Raw genomic sequence first — 24,007 nt, forward strand, 5'->3', positions numbered from 1 at the left:
GAAAAAAGAGATAAATGAAGGATAGAAAAGGTGTCAAGAGAGAGAGATGATGTTGATTGTCCGATTTTCCCCCTTTCGCTTTTCTTTGGTTTGATGCCCACTGAACCTTGGATACCATTTATCTCCACAGCTACGTGAGGGGTACTTGGCTTTAGTGGGCTCATATCATATATTTAGAAGTAGTCTACCTGTATATAGGTGATTTCCGCCACAGCGCCAAAAGGAAACTGTCGCATCATTGTTTCGTTCTATAGACGGCGCTACTGCGTGCGCCGAAACTGATCACAATCACTTCTCCACTGAACTAGTCGGTTTCACGCTGATAGGCGCTGATTGGAGAGCCTTGCACTGCCTAGTTTCAGCATTCAAGATCATTGGACTAGAGTCGGCGACTAACTTCCATGTAAAACATCATTATTTTTATATTTACCCTACTGTGGATATCCTCAAAAGGAGAGAGAGAGACAAAGAGAAAAAAAAAAGTAACTCATTGACTGATAGATGTGATCGGTCTATCGCCTGTAAAGTAGCGCATCTACTAGATAATTTCAAACATGCCCGCCGTGATACAAAACCAAACGTAACTCTTCCCCAACGTAATGGTACAGACGGGAAGGTCTCGTAGCAAAAAACAAGGTCGAGAGCAAGCTCCACACTGGTCACTACAAGAACTGACCAAATCGTCAGTTCGAAGTGACTGCGGCAAAGTGCTCAGGCCTTCTCTTGCAAAGAGCCCATCCACTGATCCAAGCTAACACTTTGATCGGCACGATCCTCAACAAGCATGGTAAGAGCCCAGAGGCGCAGACCAGGTTCGCCATCCTCGCGAACCACGTACAGGTGAGGCACGATCATACTGCCCACACCCTTGGCACGGTGGTCCCGGCTCTTCTCAACAACTGCCCGTACACGCTGGTTGAACTCATTGTCCAATTCGGGGAGGGTCTGCTTGCCCACACGCAGTTGGGTCTTGTCGGGGACCCCGAAAACATCCTCAATGAGTTGGGGGACGGCATCGCGCCCAACCCAGAGGAACTGGGTCTGACCATCGTCGATCAGGTACAGACCGAATGGAACGATACGGCCAGCAGACAGGTTGACGGCGGGAGGCAGGATTATTTCACCTGTCTGCTCGTCGGGCAAACCAGCAGTGTCTGGCATGTCGTGGAGTGAGTACATCCTCGGGTAGATGTATTGAATGAGGAGCGGCAGGGGCAGGGTTGACAGGAGGCAGAGTGCCGCGGATCGCATATCCGTTGGGATCTGAGCAGACTTGCGAAGACCAAGCTAGAGAATCGATTAGTATGGGAAGGATAAATTAGAATGAATTGAACGGAAGGCTTACATTCTTGATCATTGCAAGGAACAAGACAGGCAGGGCTCGCAGGTTAGCAGGGAACTGAAGACCACCACCGCTGGCGGTACCACCTGCAAGTTCCTTGCGGTAGGTTTGCAAAAGCTCGACAATCTTAGCTTGAAGAGCCTCACGAGCAGGCTCCAGACCGCTGCTCAATGTGCGCTCAACGGCCTTGTGGCTGAAGAATGTGGCAATGGCTTGCTGATCAGCTGAAGCGTAAATATCTGCCAGATTTTGAGTTGTAGGCAGTGCTAGCGTCATGACACGAATACGGCGTTCACCGTTGCAGGTAGTGTGAAGAACAGCGGCCTGCATGCAGACGACGGGCTTGGTGACAGTCTCATCGATGGCGACCTCTACCACATAGGCCTGATCACGAGGGAAGGCCGGGAAAGCACAAAGGTCGGAGCTGCGGTTGAAGAAGTTACCGTAGAAGGTGCTCATACGCAGACCAGTGGTAGCACGAACACGGAGAACGGCCTCCAGACCAATCTCCGAAGACAGGTAGTCTGAGAATTCACTGGCGAACTTGATGGCATCCTCGCTGCGTGCAGCGTTCCAGCCAGGGTAGAAGTAGGTTTGACCACCAGTGTAGCGGGGCAAATTGCTAAGGGATGCAACATCCTGATACTGAGAGGAGAACAGGAACATGTCCACGGACACTTGGGCTTTTGAGCATTCGACCGCAAAGCTCTTGTAGAATGAGTTTGCCGTTTGAAGCAAACCGGATTCCTTGCTGGTGCCCAGCACCTTCTTGTCTTCTCTCATGGTAAGCGCTCCGTGGCCGACGTTGGGCAGAGATGAGCTCAGAACGGTCATCTTTCCACCAACGGGAGAGATCAGCCTGTAACCGGCGCGCAATGCCGAGCCCATGGCGCAGCTGTTGTTCTGGGTATTCTGGAACATTTCCTGCAGCTTGTCGAGGAAGACCTCGATGTTTTCCCGGCATTCGCTCAGCGTCACAAGGAGGTCACCGGGGATAGGAAGGAAGGGCTCATCCAAATCGCTAACAACCAACATACGGGGCTCTGAAGTTCCTGACTCATCCCGTGGAATACTGAAGTAGTGCAAGCTGGAGTCCACTGCGATGAAGCCCAGACGAGTTCGGCGGTCTGCATTTGGGATGCGATCGAGACTCTCCTTAATTGTGCGTGCAGTGGTGGCCAAAAGACCGTTGGTCACCGATGAATAGCTCACATCAATCAAGAAAAGGTAAACCAGAGGCTGTGGTGGGCGAACCATGTATTCCTGAGGCGCAATGAATTCCACCATGCTGTGATTAAGGTCGAAACGCTGCGCGCGATCAGCTGGCTTTTGCAGTGTCGAGTCCCAATCAAAGGCCTGGGGCACATCGTTGGTCAGGTTACACATGTTGCAACGCCAGCGGTGGCCATGGTCGAGGAAGGTGACAAAGGGGTTGATGTAGGAGCGGCAACGTCGGCATCGGGAGATGACTTGGTCGGGAATCACAGGAATGGGGTCCTCGGCATCGTGAAGAGCGGCGTAAGGTTGAATGACAAGAGCGAAGGGCAACTTCGACTTCTTCAGAAGGGAGTTGGTTGTGGGAACAGCGTTCAGCGTGGATCGCATATATTTCGTGGGGCAGTTGGCTTCGGGCGATGGGTAAACACTGGTCTATCAATTGTCAGCATCCCACGGTTCCGTATAGGATAGAATATCAACATACACCCGGGGGCAGAATGACGGGAGGAGGGGGGTAATCCAGCTCAGCGACGTTGAAGGGCTGGGACCGAAGGTCAGTGGGGTAAAGCTGGTTGAGCTGAACTTGAGGTCGCATAGGGGCTTGGGCCACAGGCTGCGGGGGTGGCATGTGGTGAGGCTCGGCCATTCCCATTCCGCCAAATTGTTGTGTCATTTGGGTGACATCAGCTCCGTATGATGCTGCGGGCTGCATCTGGTTTGGGTCTGCGCCGTAGACTGGTTGTTGATATCCAGCAGCTTGGGGCTGCTGGTAGGCACCGTAAGCACCCCCGGCTGTCTGCTGTCCACCGAGTGCGGCATTAGCCCCAGAACCGAAATCGAAGGCCTCGCCAGCGTATGCTCTCTTCTTTTTTCCGCCAGCTACGGGTGCAGGCGCAGCTTGTCCGGCGGCCGGCGACTGTGTGGGTTCCGGGGCGCCATACGCGGGTTGGCCGTACCCTTCCTGAGGAGGGTAACCCCCTTGTGGTGCTGCCATTGAGGTTGAATGGAGATGTGTGTGCGAAGTAGTTGGAAAGAGGGTCGCACTGGTCAAGGACTAGGTGCGATCGATATGAGGGTGTGGTAACAGCTCCTGGGCCCCCACAATTAGTTTCTCGTCAACCAAACAGGGGATAGTTGCATACAGGGATTGCTGCACCGTCAAAATACCCAGAGATTTCACGAAATGCAATAATTAAGCACGAGACAACTCACCAGATGAGACCAAGGGAGTGTGGGAGAGGCGGTGATGATGGTCTACGGTGGCCTTTAGGTTGTGTTGCTCCAACCAATCAGAGAGCAGCTACCATGTGACGAGTGTTGCTTTTTGATATCTTGTACAATTTGGTGAAGTATGGGATATTTCTCGTAGTTCTACTATGATGAGGATGTCAGAATTAATATTTTCAGCCCGAGATACTTGGTAAAATCTTGGTAGGCCTTGCAATACAGAATCAATACATGTTGTTGGGATTATATATCTCCGCTTGACCCTTCAGTAAATCAACTATAACTCAAGGTTCGTGGTTATGTCCACAATATATTTAGGGGCTTGTTAAAAACACCCCCCCTTCGGCTCAGAACACCCCCCTGCCCCATTCTGCCTGATCCCTCAGGCATGGATTCTTTCTGCCAAACCTACTTTTTTCTGCCAGGTTTAACTGCAGGTTTGAATTCTGATTTACATAGTAAAAAATGCATCTTTATAGTCACAATTTTATGCGTATTTCTGCAATTTCAATACTGTCTATTCATACATAACCTACATAACCTTTATTAATTCATAAAACATTAGCACCCTCGGCGCCCTCACTATCTCCCTGACCACGACCTCGCCTACCACCTCGCTTACTAGTTTGCTTATCACCTTCCTGCGCAGCTCGCTTTGTGCCCCCACCTACTCCCCGACCACGACCACGACCCCGACCACGACCACGACCCCGACCACGACTGTCTTCCTGCGCGAGTGCATACTCAAACGAAGATGGGTCTCGATGGACTGAGCGCTCATACTGGGTGATCCGATTGGTTGTGGCAGTAGTGGTAGCGGCTGGGTTGGCAAATCAGGGTCCGGCTGGGTCTCCAGAATGATCTCCGGCTCGCGCTCGGCATTAGACTTGGACTCCGAGTCCATAAGGTAGTCAAAGCCTAGAGAGGCCATATTGAAGAGATAGATGTGCTTGAAAAAACGAAACAAACGCGAAGAAAATGGTGTAAAGGTTGATGGAGAAAGGTAAGAATTCATAGTGCAAACTTGAATGCTCTTAACATTGTTTTCATCTCTTTACTCTATGCTAAAATGTAGTGCTAAAAGGTACATGATTTTATTAGGCATTTATATAGTAAAAGGAGGTACCCTTAGGTATGGTGCATTTGTATAGAGATGATCAGAAAAGCGGTCAGGAAAGCGGTCATGTGAAGCCAGAATTTTCAGGCAGGGGGGTGTTCTGAGCCGAAGGGGGGTGTTTTTAACAAGCCCCTATATTTACTCTCCAAATTGTAACCAATATCTTAAAGTTCGATTAAATGGAACTTACGTAGACACCTGAATATAACGTAGTAGAAATATAGATTTTGGAATGCGTTGTACCTACGTTGTGGTTTCTACACTGGCCAATAGAACTAACGTAACGGTTGCCCTGCCAACAATTTACACACACCGTGCAGCACAAGAGAACTCCTCCACATGTTCCACAACCTCAAGTTCTGCATACATCGACCAAGTAGCTAGTTTTGTTTCTTTGTTTCTTTTGGAGGACTTTATTGTTCTCTCTTTTTTGTTTGACCTTTCTCCTCGTTCCTTTTTGGTTGAATCGCATCGAATTCTTGTGCAGGCGATCAGACGAGAATTGAATGACCATCCCGCCACGATGAGTGTCCGAGTCGTCGCGCGTGTCCGCCCCCTGCTCAAGTCCGAACGGGATGCCGATGTGATCCTGCGTACAGGGTCTTCTGCTACCGCCGACTCCAAATCACGCCAATCAACCATTGGCGATAAGACCGACAAGGTCGACAAGAAATTGGCGGCATTGAGGGATAGGGATAACATGGTGCGGATTCCCAACCCCAAGAATGAGGGCGAGGAGTATGCATTCCAGTTCAATGCCGTGTATGATGCCGAGGTGTCACAACAGGAGCTGTTCGATGCGGAGGGTGAGTAGTTCCGACCCTGTGCGGCATAAAACGAGCTCATATATTGATTTGGCCATAGTCGCACCGACAATCAAGCATCTACTCAATGGATTTGACGTAACGCTCTTCGCATATGGTGTGACCGGAACCGGAAAAACGCATACTATGCGTGGTGGAAAGACTCTAGCGGACCGCGGTGTGATTCCTCGCTTGCTCAGTGGAATATATAGGCGCAGCAAGAAGATTGAGAAGGACAGTGAAGGGGAGACAAAAGTGCAGGTTTCTTTAAGTTATTACGAAATCTATAACGACAAGGTGTATGATTTGTTCGAGCCACCAGAGAAGCGCACCATGGCCGGTCTCCCCCTTCGTGACAATGGCGGCAAAACCGTGGTTTGCGGCTTGAGCGAAAAAGCATGTACAAGTTTGAAAGAGTTTGAGCAGCTTTATGACCAAGCCAACACCAATCGGTCGACTTCTGCCACTAAGGTATGATTCCGTGGGAAAGACGAAAGTTTTACAGTTGATTGCTAACTGTTCAATCATAGCTCAACGCGCATTCGTCTCGATCTCACGCCGTTCTCGGCGTCAAAGTCACAATTACATCTCCAGACAAGGTTCGCGTCAGCACTGCTTCTGCTATTGATCTTGCAGGCTCGGAAGACAACCGACGGACAGAAAATGACAAGGAGCGCATGGTTGAATCAGCTAGCATCAACAAGAGTCTTTTCGTCCTGGCACAGTGTGTCGAGGCTATTAACAAGAAGCAACATCGCATCCCATACCGCGAGTCAAAGATGACTAGAATCCTCTCTCTGGGACAGAACAATGGCTTGACCGTCATGATTCTCAACCTCGCCCCTGTGAAATCTTATCAGTTGGACACAATCAGCTCCCTGAACGTCGCCAATCGCACGCGCAAGATTGAGGTCCGAGAGGTGGAGAACGACCCCATGTTCAAGGGCCCAGCTCGCCCGGCTCCCCGTCCATCTATGGCAGGCGCAAGACAACCCTTGCGTGCCTTGACAGCTTCGGTAAATGTGAACATGCCAGCACCTGCTACTAAGGACCCTGCGGAGAAGGATGACGGCAAGCCCGTAAAGGCATTCAGTGTTTACTCAGATAAGCCGCAGACCAAGCTCGTCAGCCAGCTACGGAAACCGGATGCGCCAAAGCGTACCTCGATGTCCAACACTACGTCTCACCTCCCATCTCTAAAACCGGCGCGTCAGCCTCTCAATGCCCAGCCCGAACCTCGTCACGCCGATTTCTCGGCTGCCAGGATCGAGGAAATGGTTGAGAAAAAGGTTGAGGAAATCTTGGCTGTTCGAGCCGTGAGCGAGCAATCCAAACAATCACAAATCCATGCGCTTAACGAGCAGCTTCAAAAGCGATTGGAACAATTGGAACAGCGCATCGATGGCACCGAAGATGCGCGTGCTGAGGGTCTTTCATATCTGCTGATGGCCAAGCAACACCAGGCACGTGGTGAAGATGGATCAGCGCTGAGAATGTACCAGCTGGCAGCTCCCCACTTCCCACACAACGAGAAGCTGGCAGGCAAGATTGCTACTCTGAAAGAACGTGTCCACGCCAAGGCTTGGGAGCAGAAAGCCCCTTCTCCTCCTAAGGGCAGACTGGGCAGCATGCTTTCCCTTAAGAAGGACTCAACAAAGTCACTCCTCGGCAAGCGCCAAGCTGAGGACCACGAGGACGATTACATGGATCAGAGCCGTAACGGGTTCTCCAGTGATGAGGAGATTTCCCGTCCTCGGTACAAGAAACGGGCATCAGCCAAGCTTTCTCAGATCGAAGAAGATCCCGAATTTCTCGATAGCGAGGATCCATCCATCTCACCTCGCACCATGCACCTGTTGTCTATCATCAACTCCCGCGATGTCAGCCAAATCAAGCTGCTCAAGGGAGTAGGTGCCAAGAAGGCCGAGGCGCTTGTCGACTGCCTCTGCGAGATGGACCAAACGTCATTAGACGCCAACGATAGTGGAATTGTTTCAGACCAGCACCAATTCCGGGTCAGTAGCCTGGCACAGTTGAGCCAGCTGAAGGGTGTTGGAGTGAAGACAGTGGAGAACATGAGACAAGGAGTTTTGGTTTGATTGCTGCATTTTGAGGCCCAGCATATATGGGGTTTAATGGGGTTATCTCTTCTTTTTATGCATCATCCTTCAGCGACGGTGCTAGGGCGTTTTCGTGTCTATACTCTTCATAGGTTTTTTGGCGTACTCTTTTCAATTTACCCCATTATGGAATTTTGCAGCTCTTTCAGCAAATAAACTAAATACATAAACAGGTCGTATACTTCAACGCCTTCTGAAACTCCATCTACAAAACACAATGTACATGAAACAAGATCTTAAAAAGACCCTGAGAAATGTCAAAAGAGTCTATCCCAGTCTCACGATCAAAGGCCCAAAATATTCAAAAGCCCCTTTTCTTCAAGATGGAGCTCCTCATTGAGTTTACTCCACACCCTTGACCGAGCCTCAGGATCGTCACATTCAGCCCTCGCCGAAGCCTCCCAAATACGATTGATATACTTCCCACCACCCCTCCCAACATCCTCACCAATCCCCTGCGTGCGAGGATCAGGCCCAAAAACCGGATTACTAGCGGCATTGGTAATAGCAAAACCACCCTGCTGCGAGGTGATAGCAAGACGCCGTAAGAAGAACCCGATAACCGGATTCGCAGACCCACTATCATCTTTGAGCATATTCCAAATACCGGAAGCAACAAAACCGGGATGGATGCCGTTGACCGTGATGTGTAGGTATTCCGGGTGTTTGAGGAATCGGGACTGCAGCTCTGCAACCCACATCTGGAAATAAAGCTTGTTGTTTTGATAATCGCTGCCTACCATTCCTGGGCCGCAGTCGAAGTGCGCTAGGTCTAGAGTTCCAAGATGGTGGACGCATGATGTTGTGCAGATTATGCGCGGCTGGGGGGCGCGCGCTAGAGAGGGGAGGAGTCGGAGGGTCAGTAGGACATGGGAGAGCAAGTTGACCTGGGGTTGTAAGTATTGTATTACATTGGTTCTCGGCAAACAATCCAAGGAAAAGAAAAAAAAGGAAACGGACCTGATGAAGGAGCTGGAAACCATCTTTCGTCAGACGAGGCTTCTCATTAGGCCTCGCCGGCGCAGCAATCCCGGCATTGTTGCATAGGATATCCAGAGCGCGATCAGAGTCCAGCCAACGGCGGGCGAAAGCCTCGACGCTTCCGAGATCCGCCATATCAATCTCCCACCATTCAACAGTGGATTCGTGGCCCTGTGCCTCGGCAAGATCCTTACACTCCTTTGCGGCGGCGGCAGGATGCAGCTCCCATGTTGGCGGCTCACGACAGGCGAGTATTAGATTTGCGCCCCATGCTGCGAAGGATTTGGCTGCTTCAAATCCTACGCCGTTGTTGGATCCTGTTATCACGATCCATTTTCCTTTTAGGTTGGCGCTGGGTACATGCTGCTCTGTGAGGAACGTTGGGTTGGTGCCCCGCACGGCTTGGATGAGGTTGTATAGTGAGGTGAGTAAAGCCATTTTCGATGTGATTTGAAGGAACTTTAAGATTCAAAGTCTGAGGACAGTTCATTTATGACTGTTGCCTCGTTAAATTAAACATGAGTGGGGAACTTTGGGGGCGCATTCTTAGCTTCTTCGGGGTCGAATTCACTTCTATACGACAACTTCTCAGATCTCTGTCACATTTTCTATTTTAATTTTGTACCCTATCCGTCTGTTATGTTTTTTTATAGAAATGAGATAATATAACCTTGAGCTCGAAGTCTAGAGTGCAAGTGTAAACTTCCTCGATAAGGCTTCACAACCCGAAATGAAGATGAAGCGTCAAGGCCCGAAAAGATAAGAAAGGAGAACAAGGACATGGAAGTCACCCTGCCATGGCAAAAGGAAGAAAAGCATTGCTGGGGGTTACCAGCATGCTCTGCCTAGTTGGTCCTATCGACAGGAAACGAAATGGAAATCGCACATCAGGTTTGTTGTAGTACCGCGTTTCGTTATGAATAGCCGTAAAAAATTGGAATCCAGTCCATGCTTCCTGCGCTATATCCTGGGCGTTTGGTAGTGTTATATATACTCGGAGCATCGTCTGTCAAGGTAGCCTCGAATTGCACTACCTGAACGTTACATGGAATTGTTCCAGTCATCTTCCGTCACGAAGGTTGACTCTGCCTTTTCCAGCAGCAGCTGATAATAGATTCAGATCTCAATTTAATTACTAGTGCAGTGTGGCTTGCACACATGATAATGGAGATCTTGATGCATTGTTACTTTACCTGCATATGCAGAGCCTATCATTTGGCTTCCGTCCAGTTCCGCATGATATTTGACCTGGGAGGTTGGTCAATGAATATATGATCACTCATGTATTATAGAAGGGGCATTTCCCCCAGTCGAATACATGGTCAATTTACAAGAACGCTTGCATGCTCTACTGTACAATGTTCTGAATGCTTTATTGAACGTGCTAGAACTACTATTCTCAATTAATCTCTCGTACGCTTTCTATGACTACTTTCCCCCTTCAAATCTTGGACCTGCCTCTTATTGTTAAATCTCACCCGGGTCTTCCCTCGGCGATAGTCCCCCTTCCAATGAGTCCCCGGAGTTGTGCAAAGGTTGCACGGTCATAGATGACTAGATCAGCAGGTATATATTCCAAGTACCTGTTTGATGACCTCAAAAACAAAGATTAGAGAGGGCGGAGCTTTTCTCTAGAACACCAATTACCCATCTCAGTTCCACGAATGCATACTGTCACACCCTAATTTTCACACAACCCTAGTGCACTTCTTTTACCCACTTCACCTAGGATGTTAATTTTTAATCCTCTCCCATATCACTGAGAACGATTGTTTTGGAAAGCACTCACAAAAATACAAATGGGTGATTCACAAATTCCCAAAGATCCCGAAGCCCTATCGGCGTTCATCGCGCATCACACCGCGAAGTATACCGCCAAACTGAAAGAAGGCATCAATGTGGAAGAGGAAATCAACTTGATTTCTGCCTCCTGCAGAGCCCTACAGGCATCGGTGAATGTCCCCGAGGACTGGACTAATGAAGTTGCGTGGGGGTTCAGCGCGAGCATTGCCATCTCCCTCATCCTAGACATGGGAATTGAGAAGATGATAAGCTCGGAGGGAAGTCCAACTTCGTTGGAAGACTTGGTGGAGCTCACTGGGGGGTCAAGAGCGCTGATAAGTACATGGACTGTCTATAAAATCTAGCCAACATGAGCACTGTGCTAATCTTATAGAATGTGCCATGACCCAGTGTGTGTTCTATTGCATTTTCGACGAGCCATCGCCGGAAGCTTACCAGCACAACGCCCGCTCTAGATGCTTGCTTAATAGAGGGTTCGCTGACTGGATACACTACTCGTGAGAGCTTCTAGAGTTCATGTCTTCTATGGTTTGTATTGCTAAAATATCTACAGCGTCGATGATGGGCTCCGTTCAGGATCAAACATAGGCAAATATGCTCGGCTCAACAAATTCCAAATCCCAGATACTCGACACAAAACTGCGTTTCAAATGGCGTTTGAAAGTATTTGCCCTAATTCAGACCCAGTAATATCATTGCCAGTTTGCTGATTCTTGTATAGCGGACCAAAGCATGTATCTGTATTACCATGAAGAAGACAAAGTTAGGGGAGCCCGCTTTGACAGCGCGATGAACAATGACTACGACGAACAGCTATTTAGACCTATTGAGTCGGTATTTGACTTTGGGCACCTCTCGCCTGATGCTCTCGTTGTTGATGTCGGGGGAGGCAAAGGACACCACGCCATTCGTCTTGCCGGCAAGAATCCCCAGATGTCGTTTATTGTCCAAGATTTCCAGGCGAAAACACCACCGATGAATCATGCATCTAGCGAAAGTACCCTGGAAAGGATGAAGTGGCAACAACATGATTTCTTCACAACTCAGCCAGTGATCGGCGCTAGTCTCTACCTACTCAGCCGCATTTTCATGGACCACCCCAATGAGTAAGTCGAGCGACTGTAGTGGCCACTTCAGAAGTGATTACTGCGAAATTGTCATCGCTCTGATTCGGCAGTTGGCCATGTACTAACAATAACACAGTGACTGTCGAGAGATTGTCAAGAAGATTGCCGATGCCATGACGCCGAACGAGTCCATTCTGCTCGTTGATGATTTTATCGAAAACACTGTCGTGCCAGTCAAAACAAATGCACTCAATTTACACATTATTGCCAGCTTTGGGCGTCCATTCCGCACTATGAAAGAGTGGGAAGATCTGTTTTCGGCTGCCAATGCTAATCTGAAAATTGACCAAAGTTGGTTGTTTGAAAGTGGCAGAGCTGTTTTCAAACTCATGAAATGATCTTGCTGAGCTCAGATTCATTGGGAGCTACTATCAGGGTTGGATGTCAAGTGATTGAATATGCCTCATGGGTGGGCGAAGACTGAGGATGGAGGTATTCCTTCTTTTGATGTCATTCACCAGTTTCAAGAGAGGAGCTTAGGTTGACAATACTTATTGGATTGACTTTGAATCTTTGCTGATTTTACAAGAGTATATACCAGAAGCAGATGTAGCATATAGTAGCATGTGTTTGAGTGCAGCGTTTGCACTCGCATGCTGCATTCATGACTGCCTAGTGACCAGAGATCATAGATGAGCCTCTTCTTCCTTTCTCCCCTTTTTTAACCCGCATTTTGTGTATTGGAAACATCATTCCGGAGCTATTAAGCGTGTTTTGTGAACTAAAACACCTTCCGGGTATGAATAGACATCTTGACAATATGATCGTTATACATTGCCGCGGCGACAACGACGCAACCACCATTGATCGTGTGATATTCAACGTGTTTGGTGATATGTCTTTATTTGCTTTCACTCGTTACTATTTTGCTTCTTCGCTTCTATCCATTCCGTCAGCCCTACTTCTTCTCCAGAATCTGAATTCTGGGAACTTACACGAGATATCACCAAGATCCGAACTTATTTGGCGCGAGCCCACTACTATCAGCCACTCAAATGCACCCAAGTCCGAACTCACCATCTGACGAGGACCTTGAATCCTTCGAAGACCTCATCGGATATCGATTCCGCGGCCGGATTCTAGCACGAGAAGCCCTACAAATCACTAATGCCTTGCCCGGCGAGGGAAACAAATCGTTGGCTATGTTCGGCGACGCAGTCCTCCGCATGATTCTCATCTGGCAAGGCCGTCAACAAAACCAGTCCGAGCGTAAGCAGATCTGTTCATCGATTCATTTCCTCAATAATAGTCACTGACTTGGTGTAATCAGTTGATATCTCCGACTACGTCCGCAGGAAGACCGACTGGAGATGTCTTTCTGAGCGAGGCTTCGCGAGTTCATTGGAGAAGTACATTGTAACGCGACCTGGACAAACGATCATTGCCGCCGATATGGCGGAGACTGTTTCGGCGATCATTGGGGCGGTTTTTATGGACTGTGGATTTGGATTGGCTCAGTGCCTCGGCGTCATGGCTCAATTGGGCATTTCTTGGTCATGATCATATCAACTTCGTGGGCATTTCAAATTTTTGGTCTTTAATATTCACGGCTGACGACATCGTGATGTGCTATGTTTGATCAATTTTTGATCAATTTTTGACATGAGGCTGAAATAAAGTCATTTTCACAAAGACTTCAATAAAATAATTCTGGACTTTTGCAGGATCTCAGGCATGAATCTACTCTATCTTCAGGCGGCTTTGTGGCCATATAATTGGAGCACAAGGAAGACCATAGCAATTTTAGATAATTCGATTCTGACTAGTCAGTAGACCAAAGCAATATTCATGTCCTACAATTCATTAAGGACAAGTGCTCTGTGAGCTCTTATATTGAAGATCAACCGCACGGGCTTCAACAGTATACTTGTGCCATTTGTTTCTGCGCTGTAGTTTAGCACATTAGATCGCACCGGAGGATTATGAGCACCACAAGCCGCATTAGACTGAACTACTTTAAAGGAGACACCGTTTTCAACAAGTGAACGGTCGTGTGCTTTGAATTGGACTCAGGAAAGGAAGAGCGCATAAATAAAACAAGACGTGTATATGGTCTTGGGTCTTCTGGAAATGAGAAAGGCTAAATGTTTGTAGCTATGGGAGGCAAATGGGCAGCACACAAACGGCATGTGTGGCCTTGTACGGCTATATGCATCATTTATGTATTGTTTGGTACTAAAGATCTATATGCATCTTAACTTGAAGTTGATTCAAGCCTTAGGATCTTCCTCGCTCTGGCTCCGTTCTAGATCAACATCCTGGGCCAGCGACAATTCCTGGGCTAGAACCGAGTTAGCGATATTTCGATGTTCCTACCCTCTGTACAAAAGACTTACTATTCCAAAGCTCAGCATAGATACCGTCACGGCCAAGAAGCTCGTGGTGCGAGCCAATCTCCGCCACATGTCCATCCTTCAATACCAAGATCTGATCACTGTCGCAGATCGTACGAAGACGGTGCGCCACGAACACGCTGGTACGACTCTTGTCTTTAAGAATGCTGTTGATGTTTTGAAGAAGGGCCTGCTCCGTATAGGTGTCGAGGGCAGATGTCTAGCTAGGTCAGTTGATGACTTTGGCACACGATGAGTGAACACTTACTGCCTCATCGAAGAACAAAAGTTGCGGATCCTTTAAAATCAGCCGGGAAATTGCCAGCCGCTGCTTCTCTCCTCCGGAAATCATCATTCCGCGCTCACCAACAGCTGTTTGGTAACCGTCGGGCAAATTCTCAATCAGCTTGTGGATGTGTGCGCGCTCTGCGGCACGGCGAACTTCTTCGTCCGATGCATCGATCCGCCCGTAGCGAATGTTATGGATGATAGTGTCGTTGAACAAAGGTGTGTCTTGAGGAACCACTCCAATGGCTTTGCGGAGACTCTCGAGACTCACATCGCGGACATCCTGTCCGTCAATCAAGATGCGGCCAGACTGAACATCGTAGAAGCGGAACAGCAGACGCAGAATGGTGGACTTGCCGCAGCCACTAGGACCGACGATAGCGAACTTCTGTCCTGCGGGGATACTGAAGGTGGCGTTCTTCAGAATCGGTCGCTCCGGGTGGTAGCCGAAGGTAACGTTTTCGAAACGGATCTCGCCACCGCGCGTCAATTGCAAAGGCTTAGCATCGGGGCGCTCTTGGATAGTGACGTTCACCTTCTGCAAGTTGAACAGGGTCTCCATATCTAACAGGGACTGACGCAGCTCACGGTAAACCGAGCCCAAGAAGTTGAGGGGTACCGAGAGCTGGAAGACCAGCTGGTTGACCATGACGAGATCACCGACAGTCATGGTACCAGTGGCCACTCCGTTGCAAGCCAAATACATCATTGCGGCCAGCGCAGAGGAAAATATCATGTTCTGACCAGAGTTCAAAAATGCCAGGGATGTGGTCACCTTGATTGATGCATCTTCGTAGTTCTTCAGAGCCTTGTCATATCGTGCGACTTCAAACTTTTCGTTGTTGAAGTACTTGACGGCTTCGTAGTTGATCAGTGAGTCTACGGCCACGGTTGCTCCACGGTTATCAGCTGCATTAGCCTGTCTGCGGAACTTCGTCCGCCACGCGGTTGTCGTAATAGTGAATGCTGTGTATGCAATCATTGTCGTCGTAGTGATTGCGGCAAACTGGAGGCCATATTGGTAGGTCTAAAAATGTTAATAAAGTCTTTACAAAGTCCGAGGTATCGTTTGAATCTTACCAAAATTCCACAAACAAGTGAAATTTCAAGTGCAGTCGGGACCACATGGAAGACCATAGAAGTCAAGAGGAAGCTGATGCCTTTAGTACCGCGATCGATAGCACGGGTCAGACCTCCGGTCTGCCGGGAGAGATGGAAGTTGAGATCTAGTCGCAACAGATGCTCGAACACATTTGACGCCACCTTCCGGATGGCCTTTTGCGCGACGCTAGCGAAGACTGCGTTGCGGAGCTCTTGGAACACTGTCGCTCCAATTCGTGTCACACCATCTAGAATAAATCAGCCACAACTCTCTTCTCTGGCATGGTCTCCTCCTTACAGGCAATGATCATCGAGCCGGCCACAGTATAAGCGGTTCCACCGAGAGTAGCAAAATCTACGTTCATTGAGTCGACAATATTCTTGAAGTAGAAGGGGATCTCCACATTGAGGATCTGCGTTGAGCCTACATTAGCATAACTTGGCTATACCGCAATCATAGCGAAGAATGCTTACCTTTGCTCCGATAAGTAGTGAAAGTGCTGTGCTAACACGGAGCTTCGTACCCCAGTCGTTCTGACAGCTCTAGTCAATATCCACATATTCGATACCATTGGCGCTCGGGTATTACCTTCGGCCACAGGTATTTAGCCATTTCCTTCATAATAGCCCAATCGGCCTTTCGTTGTTCCTTGTTCGCGGCCAAAGGCTCGCTCAGCAAGTCCTTTTTAGGCGGTGTCTTCGCATCGCCGCTTTCTTTCGACTTCTGGACGATATTGGCGTTCTCCAACTGTGGTGGAGTGGGGGTAGAGGCAGGGCCAGCAGTCGCAGATGCGGGACTTTTCTCGTCTATCGATTTGTTTTGTAATGGACCTTGGTCTGATGTGAATACTCGCAAGTGTGTTCCACTGAGTCGCGTGCTTCGTAGCTGGCCGGCGAAGCTCGGATGGTATGCGAATGCATGCGCCGTACGCCAGCACGGCGCTCGTGCGGCTCTGAGCAGCATGCCTGCTTGAGATTATAAATTCTGACCTCCAGGAATAGTGTAAGTTACCAACAAAAGGTTCTCAGAGCATAGTGCGAGTGAGAGGATTGGCGGTGCAACGCAGCTCTCCGATAGCTGTGGAGAAACCTTGGTAGTCGCCGCGTTCGGAGGAAACGCTAATAATGCAAATTTGGTCGCAAATAGTCAAGGAAAAAAAGAAGGAAAATCCGTATGAAACATCGAATTTATAAAATCAATGAAACTCCGAATGTCGCAATTCAGAGGGGCAGTTGTGAGCGTCTGCATGTTCTCGGGACCACGATTACCCGATTTCCATGTTCTATCCCGGAGACTGACGTAAATTCTCCAATTCAACTTCACAAACACAATGCGTCTCCAGGGAGGTGCTCGGACTCTGTCCTGGACTCGAGTGGTCCCTCGAGCTCACCGACAGACGCGATTTGTGCAAATTCGCGCCGCGCCTACTGGGGTGCCTTCGGTCAATGGCGACAGCCTGCCCCTCGCTAGCACGCCCAGCTCTGTTGAATCACGAGGTAATTGGGCTTCCCCGGTCGGAATATCGCCTTCGGGACATAGGCTAACAATACGGTCTTCATAGATGCGCGATTCGATGTCATCGGCGCTCCATATTCGCTCCTTTCGGTTTCGCTCTCCGCGTCGCAAAACCTATACACACGACGAGGAACTCTGGTTGGATTGAGCGGCAAGGCAGATAATGTATGAGGACCCGCTGGGTTGTTGTGAAGTGTTGTGCTGTGTGGACAGTCGCATTAACGTATGATCCAAACAGGTGATCTCGACCTTGAGCGTTCTAGAACCCTTCCGAAGGGCCGTTGTCGGAGTGCCCTTTCTCTACCAGAAGGTATGATGCGCGCGATAGTAAAGATATCGCAGCCTGGAAGACAGCCATTAACACTTCCCAGGTCTCTTCCGCAACCCCCGTCACAGCCCTTGTTTCCGTTCGGTCCCCTAACACTTCATTCGCTGTGGTGAACGTCAATGGATCTGTGGACTGGATGGTTGCCCAAAGACGGGCTTTGCTCGCATGGACCGGCCGGTCTCTGTCTATCAAACCAACTATCAACACAAACCTGGTTCGTGAATCTACCAGTACCCGGTGGAAAACTCTGGCTAATCCGTGCAGAGCTTGTCTCATTGGGGTAGCTCCGAGGTAACAGGAAGAGGCTTAATAGCGTTGGTTGGCAACGGACAGCTGTACTCAATCGAATTAAAGGACGGCGAGCAATACATTGCGCACCCCAGGTATGTGTACCGACACAGTTCCAATCTCCGGCGTTACTAATATGTGTGATAGCAATGTGGTCGCTTACACCATGTCCTCCAACCCTCCCCGTCCCTACCGCTTCAAATCTACCACCCTCAGCTTCCAGATCCCAGGCCTGAAGACGCTGCCGAGACTACTGCAAAATGCGAAGTTCATCCGTGATGTGTCCGACTCGAAGGCATACAAGACCACGATGCAGTGGCTCCACAAGCTACGCACCTGGTCCCGAGTGACCATCTGGGGAGATAGAGTACGACAATCCTCCCTCCGCCATAAAGTATCCAACAGCTAACGTTCCAATCCAGCTCTTCATGCAGTTTGACGGACCCACCACCATCCTCGTGCAATCCCGCGGTCCCCGCATCAACGACGTTCTATCTGCGCAAGAAGTCAACGAAATCGCCGATGTTCCCCGTGGCCTCACTTCGCCCGCCTCTCAACCCGAGGCCGAAAAGGCCGCCAGCGATATCTCTGAGTTGACGCGCTCTGTCGAGCAACTGGAGCAGGAAATCCAAGGCACCAGGCAGAGCGTTGCAAAGATCCGCAAGGATGGCAAGGCGGAGGTTGACGAGGCTGGCCGCAACTAAATCGAAAGACTTAAGAACGGGTCGACTGGAGACCTTCGCATTGGGCTCTGTATGGACTAGAGCGGCCTCCAATTAGGATGAGTATAACGTTGCATCCTGTACAGTATGGGCATTTCTTTATCTTGGCAATATCTGCTTGACCAATCTCTATTATTCTTGCTTGTGGTTCTACTCTGAGGCCTAGGAACTGCGTAGTAGGCATCTGCGCATGCTGTTTCATTACACTACATCAGTAAATACTCGGTGGGAGATTCCGTAGCAATATTGAGAAAGGCAGCCGGACAGACGGCCGAACAGGCACCTAAGTTGAAAGTAATAGGCAGATCTATCTAGTACACAATGAATTGAAGGATATACGAGGTGAAGAACAGGGATCAGTCATATTATAAGTGCATACTGTTCCCTTTCTTATCAGTTCATAAAATCCCAAATGTGTACACTTTGTCACAATGGAAAACACACCCTTGCCTTTTCTCCATGCAGTTAAAACACTAAAGCATTTGCCCGGAGCAGGATGGCTGAGAACAATTTTGAACCGCGAGAGTGTGGCGGCGCATAGCTTTCTAGTGGCCATCTTAGCCATGCTCGCTCCGGTAGTTACAGTCCCCTATCCTATTTTCAGCCGCTGCCATTTTACCAAAGGAAAACATGAACCTAGATAGGGCTAAATGCATCCAAATGACTTTAGTACATGATTCGGCAGGGTCAGTCATAGGAGACATTCCAATCTTTGCAAGGTCCCAAAGGTGATTTATTTATTATGTTACTCTGTCAGACCTAGCAACATTGACAGATATCAGATCGGGAAAAACGATATGGAGCGCAATGGTTTCCGATATCTGGAAAATCTGCTCTGTGCCTACAGCCCAGAAAAAGCGAAAGACATCAGTGATCTATGGCTAGAGTATGAAAAGGGCGAGACACCGGAATCAAAATGGGTTCGGGAGATGGGCAAGTTCGAGTGTCCTAGTCCAAGCACACGAGTATGAACAAAAGAACTTTGGCAAAAAAAGATTCCGAGGAGTTTCAAGGACTCTCGGGGTTTTCAAGAGGCTAGTCAGTGGGCGGAATTCTTGTCCCAGGAAAGAGAAGATCACCTCGCTAAGCGAAAAAAGTGACTGCCAATTATCTTGCTACGTGATATGTGACTTGATATTTGACCTTTCTCGCTGAAGTCTTCCCAGGGGATTCAGCGGCCTGCGAAACAGTCGCTATCCAGTCCTCCAAAGAGCTTTCGTTCTCAAATATTTCTGTAGATAAATGCTTCGCGACAAGGCGCAAGATTATAACTATGGCCATCACGGAATCATCTAAAATTGTCTGGAGAAGCAATTTGACATACCCGCTAGTTTGATCGTTAAGCTACTCGAAAACGAGACTCAAGTCATTTGCGAACAGCACTTATGGGCGATTATTTTGGGATTCCCGAAGGATTTAGAACAGCTTGAAGATTTTGAGAAAAGGGTGATTCTTTGCAGAAGGATTCATCCATGGTAGAAAAGGTGATGCTAATATCATTTGATAGGTTCAAAGTTCCAATTGTTTCCTTGACGTCAAATGTCCTCCCCATACGGAGGATCAAAGGCAGAAGGATTTGGGACTGGAAGATGCTGATGCTAAGCAGATGTGAAGGTCTTCAGTCGCACATTTCACGGATACCTTGAGAAATTCATCTGAGCATTATCGAGAAATTGGTTCTATGCAGGTGCCCATGTCTGAAACAGAGCTCTCCGAATCTGTAGTAAACATGATTAAGGAATTTTTTACGCTTGATGATGCAGGAAACCTGGGTATAACGCCGTCTGAGTAGCTCAAGCTTGATTTGGCTGATCTATACTGGATGAAGGTCCATTTCAATCCATGGATGCTCACAAGTAATGTCAACAATTTGATTTTTGGCCGCAGTATGAATTAGAAGAAGCTTCTCACTTCACGTAAGTGGTGTTTGTTCTTATTTGAGTCTATGGAGATGAGGGATACAGTCGAATTTAACTGTGCGAGAGATAATAGCCCCAATGCTACATCAAACCGAGTTAGAACGGGTTCCATTTACCCGATACGCCTACTTCAAGCCCCATTTCTCAGAATTTACCCAATCCGGGCCCTGTATGAAGCCTATAAGTATGCTTAATATGGGGCCTGGACAAGGCAAGTCCGGGGTATTGGGACCCAAAGTAGGCGACATCGAGGTTTGGGGCTGAACCGTTATCAGATGATCAGATGGAAAAGAGCGATGGAAGAAAGAGAGAAAGCTAAATAAGGAGATTTTATGCTTTCTATACGATTAATGGTTGTAATTAGGGCTAATGAGACTGTCGTAAACTGTCACATGATCTAACTAGGATTGCCTCACATTTCTCTCCATTTCACCTGGGGAATCCTGATGCTTAACACTTGCTTAATACTTCCTACATGATGCTCAGGTGCCCGCCCAGTCGGGTGCTCACTTGGGGGCAATTTCACTCAAAAAGCAACAACCTTGAGCTCACTGCCTAAAATCTGGTGTATGTGTTTCAAATCGGTATTCATTTAGTGGGAATGGTATTAAGATGAGTATTTGAGTATACATTTGCCCAAAAGACCTGATGTGAACAACCTCCTGATACTCGGGATTTTCGAGTTAAATCCGCCTCGGTCTTTCGGGCTAAGACTCGATGTCCGCTATCAATCGTCGGAAGCTCCTTGGACATGGACAGTCCGGTCCCACAAGACCAAGGGCTTACAAGGGCTCGGTCCCCACCTGCTGAACCGCTGACAAACCGCAGAGAAGCTACCATGCTTAGGACCAGCCTAGTGGCGCAAATCACCAAAAATGAAGAAAATGAGTCAAGTAACTCGGACTTAGTTAGACGCGACAGACCGAAGGCGCGATCGTGGATTTTTTTCTCCTATCATTCTAGATTTCTAATGTGACCACCTTTAAGTACAAATTATAAGACTTGGAATCCTTTAGATTCAAACGGACCTCGACTCAATCCGGGTAACTAATACCGGGGAATTGCAATCCGCAACGTCTCTCAGGGCTTATTTAACGGGACTGCACCGTTTGCCGTTGGTCCACGGGTAAGTGGTACTGCGTTTCGAATCGATCTTATTCAATGTTGCACAACCTTGTTTCGTGTTATACTTCCCGTTTGTTGTCAATGTCTATAAATCTGAAGATCTCTTCTAACATCGCTTGTAGGTTGAAACCATTATACTTGCAAACCCATTTCCAAAAAGCGAAGACAAAAAACAATCATTCCAAATTACCACAATGACGACCCAACGTGATAATGAAGTCGCTCCCTCCATCGACAGCGCTACAACTAACATTCAAAAATCCAATGACACAACTCCCGCCGTAAGTGTGCATGGCAATAATGACCCAGAAAAGGGTCTTGGCCCAGAGAATGCCGAACCACAATCAACTGAAAAGTCGTTTGCTGCTGGTCCAACACCTGCGACGCCAGCAATCGGCCCGCCACCCGATGGAGGCGCACAAGCATGGTTAGTCGTACTAGGAGCCTTCTCCGGTCTATTCGTCAGCTTTGGCTGGATCAACTGTAAGCCAAGCCCACCGTAAAAGAAAACAAAATTCTAACCTAAACCAGGCATTGGAGTCTTCCAGACATACTATGAAAGCCACCAGTTGAGCAAGTACTCCACCAGCACAGTTACATGGATCACATCGCTCGAGACCTTCGTGATGTTCTTCTGTGTAAGTATACCCAACCCTCCCCAAGAAACTAAATCTAATAAATACAGGGTCCAATCTTCGGAACAATGTTCGACGGCCACGGCCCACGCTACATCCTCCTGCTAGGCACATTCCTCCACGTCTTCGGGCTGATGATGGCCTCCCTCTCAACAGAATACTACCAATTCATCCTGGCACAAGGAATCTGCAGTCCCATCGGCGCGAGCGCAATCTTCAACGCCTCCGTAAACTCCGTCAGCACATGGTTCGCCAAACGCCGCGCCTTCGCTCTCGGCGTAACAGCCGCAGGCTCAAGTCTCGGCGGCGTCATCTTCCCCATTATGGTCACGCGACTGATTCCTGAAGTCGGATTCCCGTGGGCTATGCGCATCTGCGCTTTTCTGATCCTGTTCATGCTCGTTATCGCCAATCTAACGATCAAGTCGAGGCTGCCGCACCGCCCTAAGCCATTTGATATATTGAGTTTCTTGAGACCGCTGGCAGAGCTGAAGTTTGCGCTTACGCTTGCTGGCGCCTTTTGTTTCTTTTGGGGCATGTTTTTGCCGTTCACTTTTGTCATTACGCAGGCAGAGAGATACGGCATGTCCCAGAATCTGGCTGGGTATTTGATTCCTATCTTGAACGCATCTAGGTAAGATTTGCATCTCTCGCGCAGCTTCGAAGCCCAAGTTAACACATACCAGCATCTTCGGCCGTACGTTGCCAGGCTACCTCGCCGATAAAGTGGGTCGCTACAACACGATGGTGATCACGACATTCTTCTCCGCGATTCTTGTGCTAGCCCTCTGGCTCCCGTCGCGGGGCAACATCCCCGCAATCATTTTCAGCGCACTGTACGGTTTCGGCTCTGGAGCATTCGTTTCCCTCGCGCCTGCTTGCATTGCCCAGATCTCTGATCTGCGCCAGGTGGGCGTTCGAAACGGTACTTTCTTTGCTGTTATCTCGTTTGCGGCTTTAACTGGTACTCCAATTGGCGGTGCTTTGGTACCGGATGTCTTGCATGGCGATTACACCCGCCTGCAGATTTTCTGTGGTGTTGTGATGATCGCTGGGTCTGTCTTGTTTGTTTTGGCGAGGGGTGCTGTTGGTGGGTTTAAGCTTAATAAGGTTTAATAGCCTGGATATGACAGGTAGAAGTACATAGCACTTGTTTATAGACTAATTAGACTTTTAATCGATAACTATAAGAACTTTTCTTTTGGAATTCTTGATCCCTTCAGTCTGAATTGCTTCCCGCCCAGAGGAGAATGTGGGCCTCGCTGAGAGCTTTGCAACCCCTCTAGCATATTTCCGGATCATAGCGAAGACCAAATTCACTATTTCCTCTAGTGGACGCAAAAACCAGACTGACAATCGATGCCTCCATCGCATGGGCATAGATCGGCATACACTCCCAGCACCGGTCCCGTAGCTTCGAAAAGTCGGGTTAGTTGAGTTTCCATCTAGAACTCATCCGATGACACCTCCAGTCACGGTAGTTCGACTTACAGCAGCGTTCACCGAGTCGTGCCAATGGTTCGCAGGATCTACTCCCATCCGAATCAACGCAGCATTCGCCGGATCCGCACTGGTTGCCTATATGTAGCAAGGAGAAACGCGACATCATAAGCCTATGTTTTTTTCAATAAATTCACGAACTGGCAATTATCATACCTGGACCACACTCCTCCGCAATTCCTAGTGCAAAGAATGCAAAGATGGTAATCATGGAGAACTTCATGATGTGAGTGGAATAATACTCTTTTCACACGTTGTATGAAATAAACAGCGGGGGCATCTCGCCCTTTTATAGCTGATATGCTTGCCGATCTTCTCCTTCAAAGAACCAAATAAATTTTAATCAATGCTATAATTAGCCGACAGATGAGATCGATTGAATGAAATAGAAGTCGCTGGTTGGATTGTTCCAGCGGGGCGCATAAAGCCTCTTACCTATAAAGCATATCGAGATTCTGTGGTCGCTAGTAGCACCTTTGATAGGACCATGGTAGCAACGGGTAGAAAACTCTAC

General features: G+C 48.6%; 9 protein-coding genes across 9 annotated transcripts; 5 read left to right on the forward strand and 4 right to left on the reverse strand.

Annotated features, from left to right (window-relative positions):
• Positions 1-711: 711 nt before the first annotated feature.
• Positions 712-3,554, reverse strand: N7529_003648 (COPII subunit SEC24; the record flags this gene model as incomplete). Its single annotated transcript, XM_057239175.1, has 3 exons — positions 712-1,287; positions 1,346-2,992; positions 3,045-3,554. The coding sequence occupies 3 exons, from the start codon at positions 3,552-3,554 to the stop codon at positions 712-714; spliced, it is 2,733 nt and encodes a 910-aa protein (XP_057098470.1).
• Positions 3,555-4,454: 900 nt separating this feature from the next.
• On the reverse strand, positions 4,455-4,718 carry N7529_003649 (uncharacterized protein; the record flags this gene model as incomplete). The annotated part of the gene is made up of 1 exon (XM_057239176.1): positions 4,455-4,718. One exon carries the CDS (start codon positions 4,716-4,718, stop codon positions 4,455-4,457), a length of 264 nt encoding a protein of 87 aa, XP_057098471.1.
• Positions 4,719-5,427: 709 nt separating this feature from the next.
• Positions 5,428-7,806, forward strand: N7529_003650 (kinesin family protein; the record flags this gene model as incomplete). The annotated part of the gene is made up of 3 exons (XM_057239177.1): positions 5,428-5,710; positions 5,769-6,178; positions 6,238-7,806. 3 exons carry the CDS (start codon positions 5,428-5,430, stop codon positions 7,804-7,806), a joined length of 2,262 nt encoding a protein of 753 aa, XP_057098472.1.
• Positions 7,807-8,111: 305 nt separating this feature from the next.
• Positions 8,112-9,246, reverse strand: N7529_003651 (uncharacterized protein; the record flags this gene model as incomplete). Its single annotated transcript, XM_057239178.1, has 2 exons — positions 8,112-8,714; positions 8,788-9,246. The coding sequence occupies 2 exons, from the start codon at positions 9,244-9,246 to the stop codon at positions 8,112-8,114; spliced, it is 1,062 nt and encodes a 353-aa protein (XP_057098473.1).
• Positions 9,247-10,607: 1,361 nt separating this feature from the next.
• On the forward strand, positions 10,608-12,076 carry N7529_003652 (S-adenosyl-L-methionine-dependent methyltransferase; the record flags this gene model as incomplete). Its single annotated transcript, XM_057239179.1, has 5 exons — positions 10,608-10,929; positions 10,985-11,108; positions 11,165-11,274; positions 11,333-11,717; positions 11,815-12,076. 5 exons carry the CDS (start codon positions 10,608-10,610, stop codon positions 12,074-12,076), a joined length of 1,203 nt encoding a protein of 400 aa, XP_057098474.1.
• A 657-nt stretch (positions 12,077-12,733) lies between these two features.
• Positions 12,734-13,238, forward strand: N7529_003653 (uncharacterized protein; the record flags this gene model as incomplete). The annotated part of the gene is made up of 2 exons (XM_057239180.1): positions 12,734-12,947; positions 13,009-13,238. 2 exons carry the CDS (start codon positions 12,734-12,736, stop codon positions 13,236-13,238), a joined length of 444 nt encoding a protein of 147 aa, XP_057098475.1.
• Positions 13,239-13,948: 710 nt separating this feature from the next.
• atm1 (ATP-binding cassette Fe/S cluster precursor transporter ATM1) lies at positions 13,949-16,424 on the reverse strand (the record flags this gene model as incomplete). Its single annotated transcript, XM_057239181.1, has 7 exons — positions 13,949-14,019; positions 14,075-14,291; positions 14,340-15,386; positions 15,440-15,708; positions 15,759-15,873; positions 15,935-16,003; positions 16,050-16,424. 7 exons carry the CDS (start codon positions 16,422-16,424, stop codon positions 13,949-13,951), a joined length of 2,163 nt encoding a protein of 720 aa, XP_057098476.1.
• A 367-nt stretch (positions 16,425-16,791) lies between these two features.
• N7529_003655 (AIM24 family protein) lies at positions 16,792-18,296 on the forward strand (the record flags this gene model as incomplete). The annotated part of the gene is made up of 7 exons (XM_057239182.1): positions 16,792-16,957; positions 17,023-17,141; positions 17,215-17,286; positions 17,348-17,518; positions 17,569-17,687; positions 17,740-17,959; positions 18,015-18,296. 7 exons carry the CDS (start codon positions 16,792-16,794, stop codon positions 18,294-18,296), a joined length of 1,149 nt encoding a protein of 382 aa, XP_057098477.1.
• Positions 18,297-21,552: 3,256 nt separating this feature from the next.
• On the forward strand, positions 21,553-23,109 carry N7529_003656 (MCT family MFS transporter; the record flags this gene model as incomplete). The annotated part of the gene is made up of 4 exons (XM_057239183.1): positions 21,553-21,841; positions 21,890-21,996; positions 22,044-22,627; positions 22,680-23,109. 4 exons carry the CDS (start codon positions 21,553-21,555, stop codon positions 23,107-23,109), a joined length of 1,410 nt encoding a protein of 469 aa, XP_057098478.1.
• Between the last annotated feature and the right edge of the window lie 898 nt (positions 23,110-24,007).

Source organism: Penicillium soppii (assembly GCF_028829465.1).
Source record: "Penicillium soppii strain IBT 18220 chromosome Unknown utg000004l, whole genome shotgun sequence".
In the NCBI taxonomy this organism is placed as follows: Eukaryota; Fungi; Ascomycota; class Eurotiomycetes; order Eurotiales; family Aspergillaceae; genus Penicillium; species Penicillium soppii.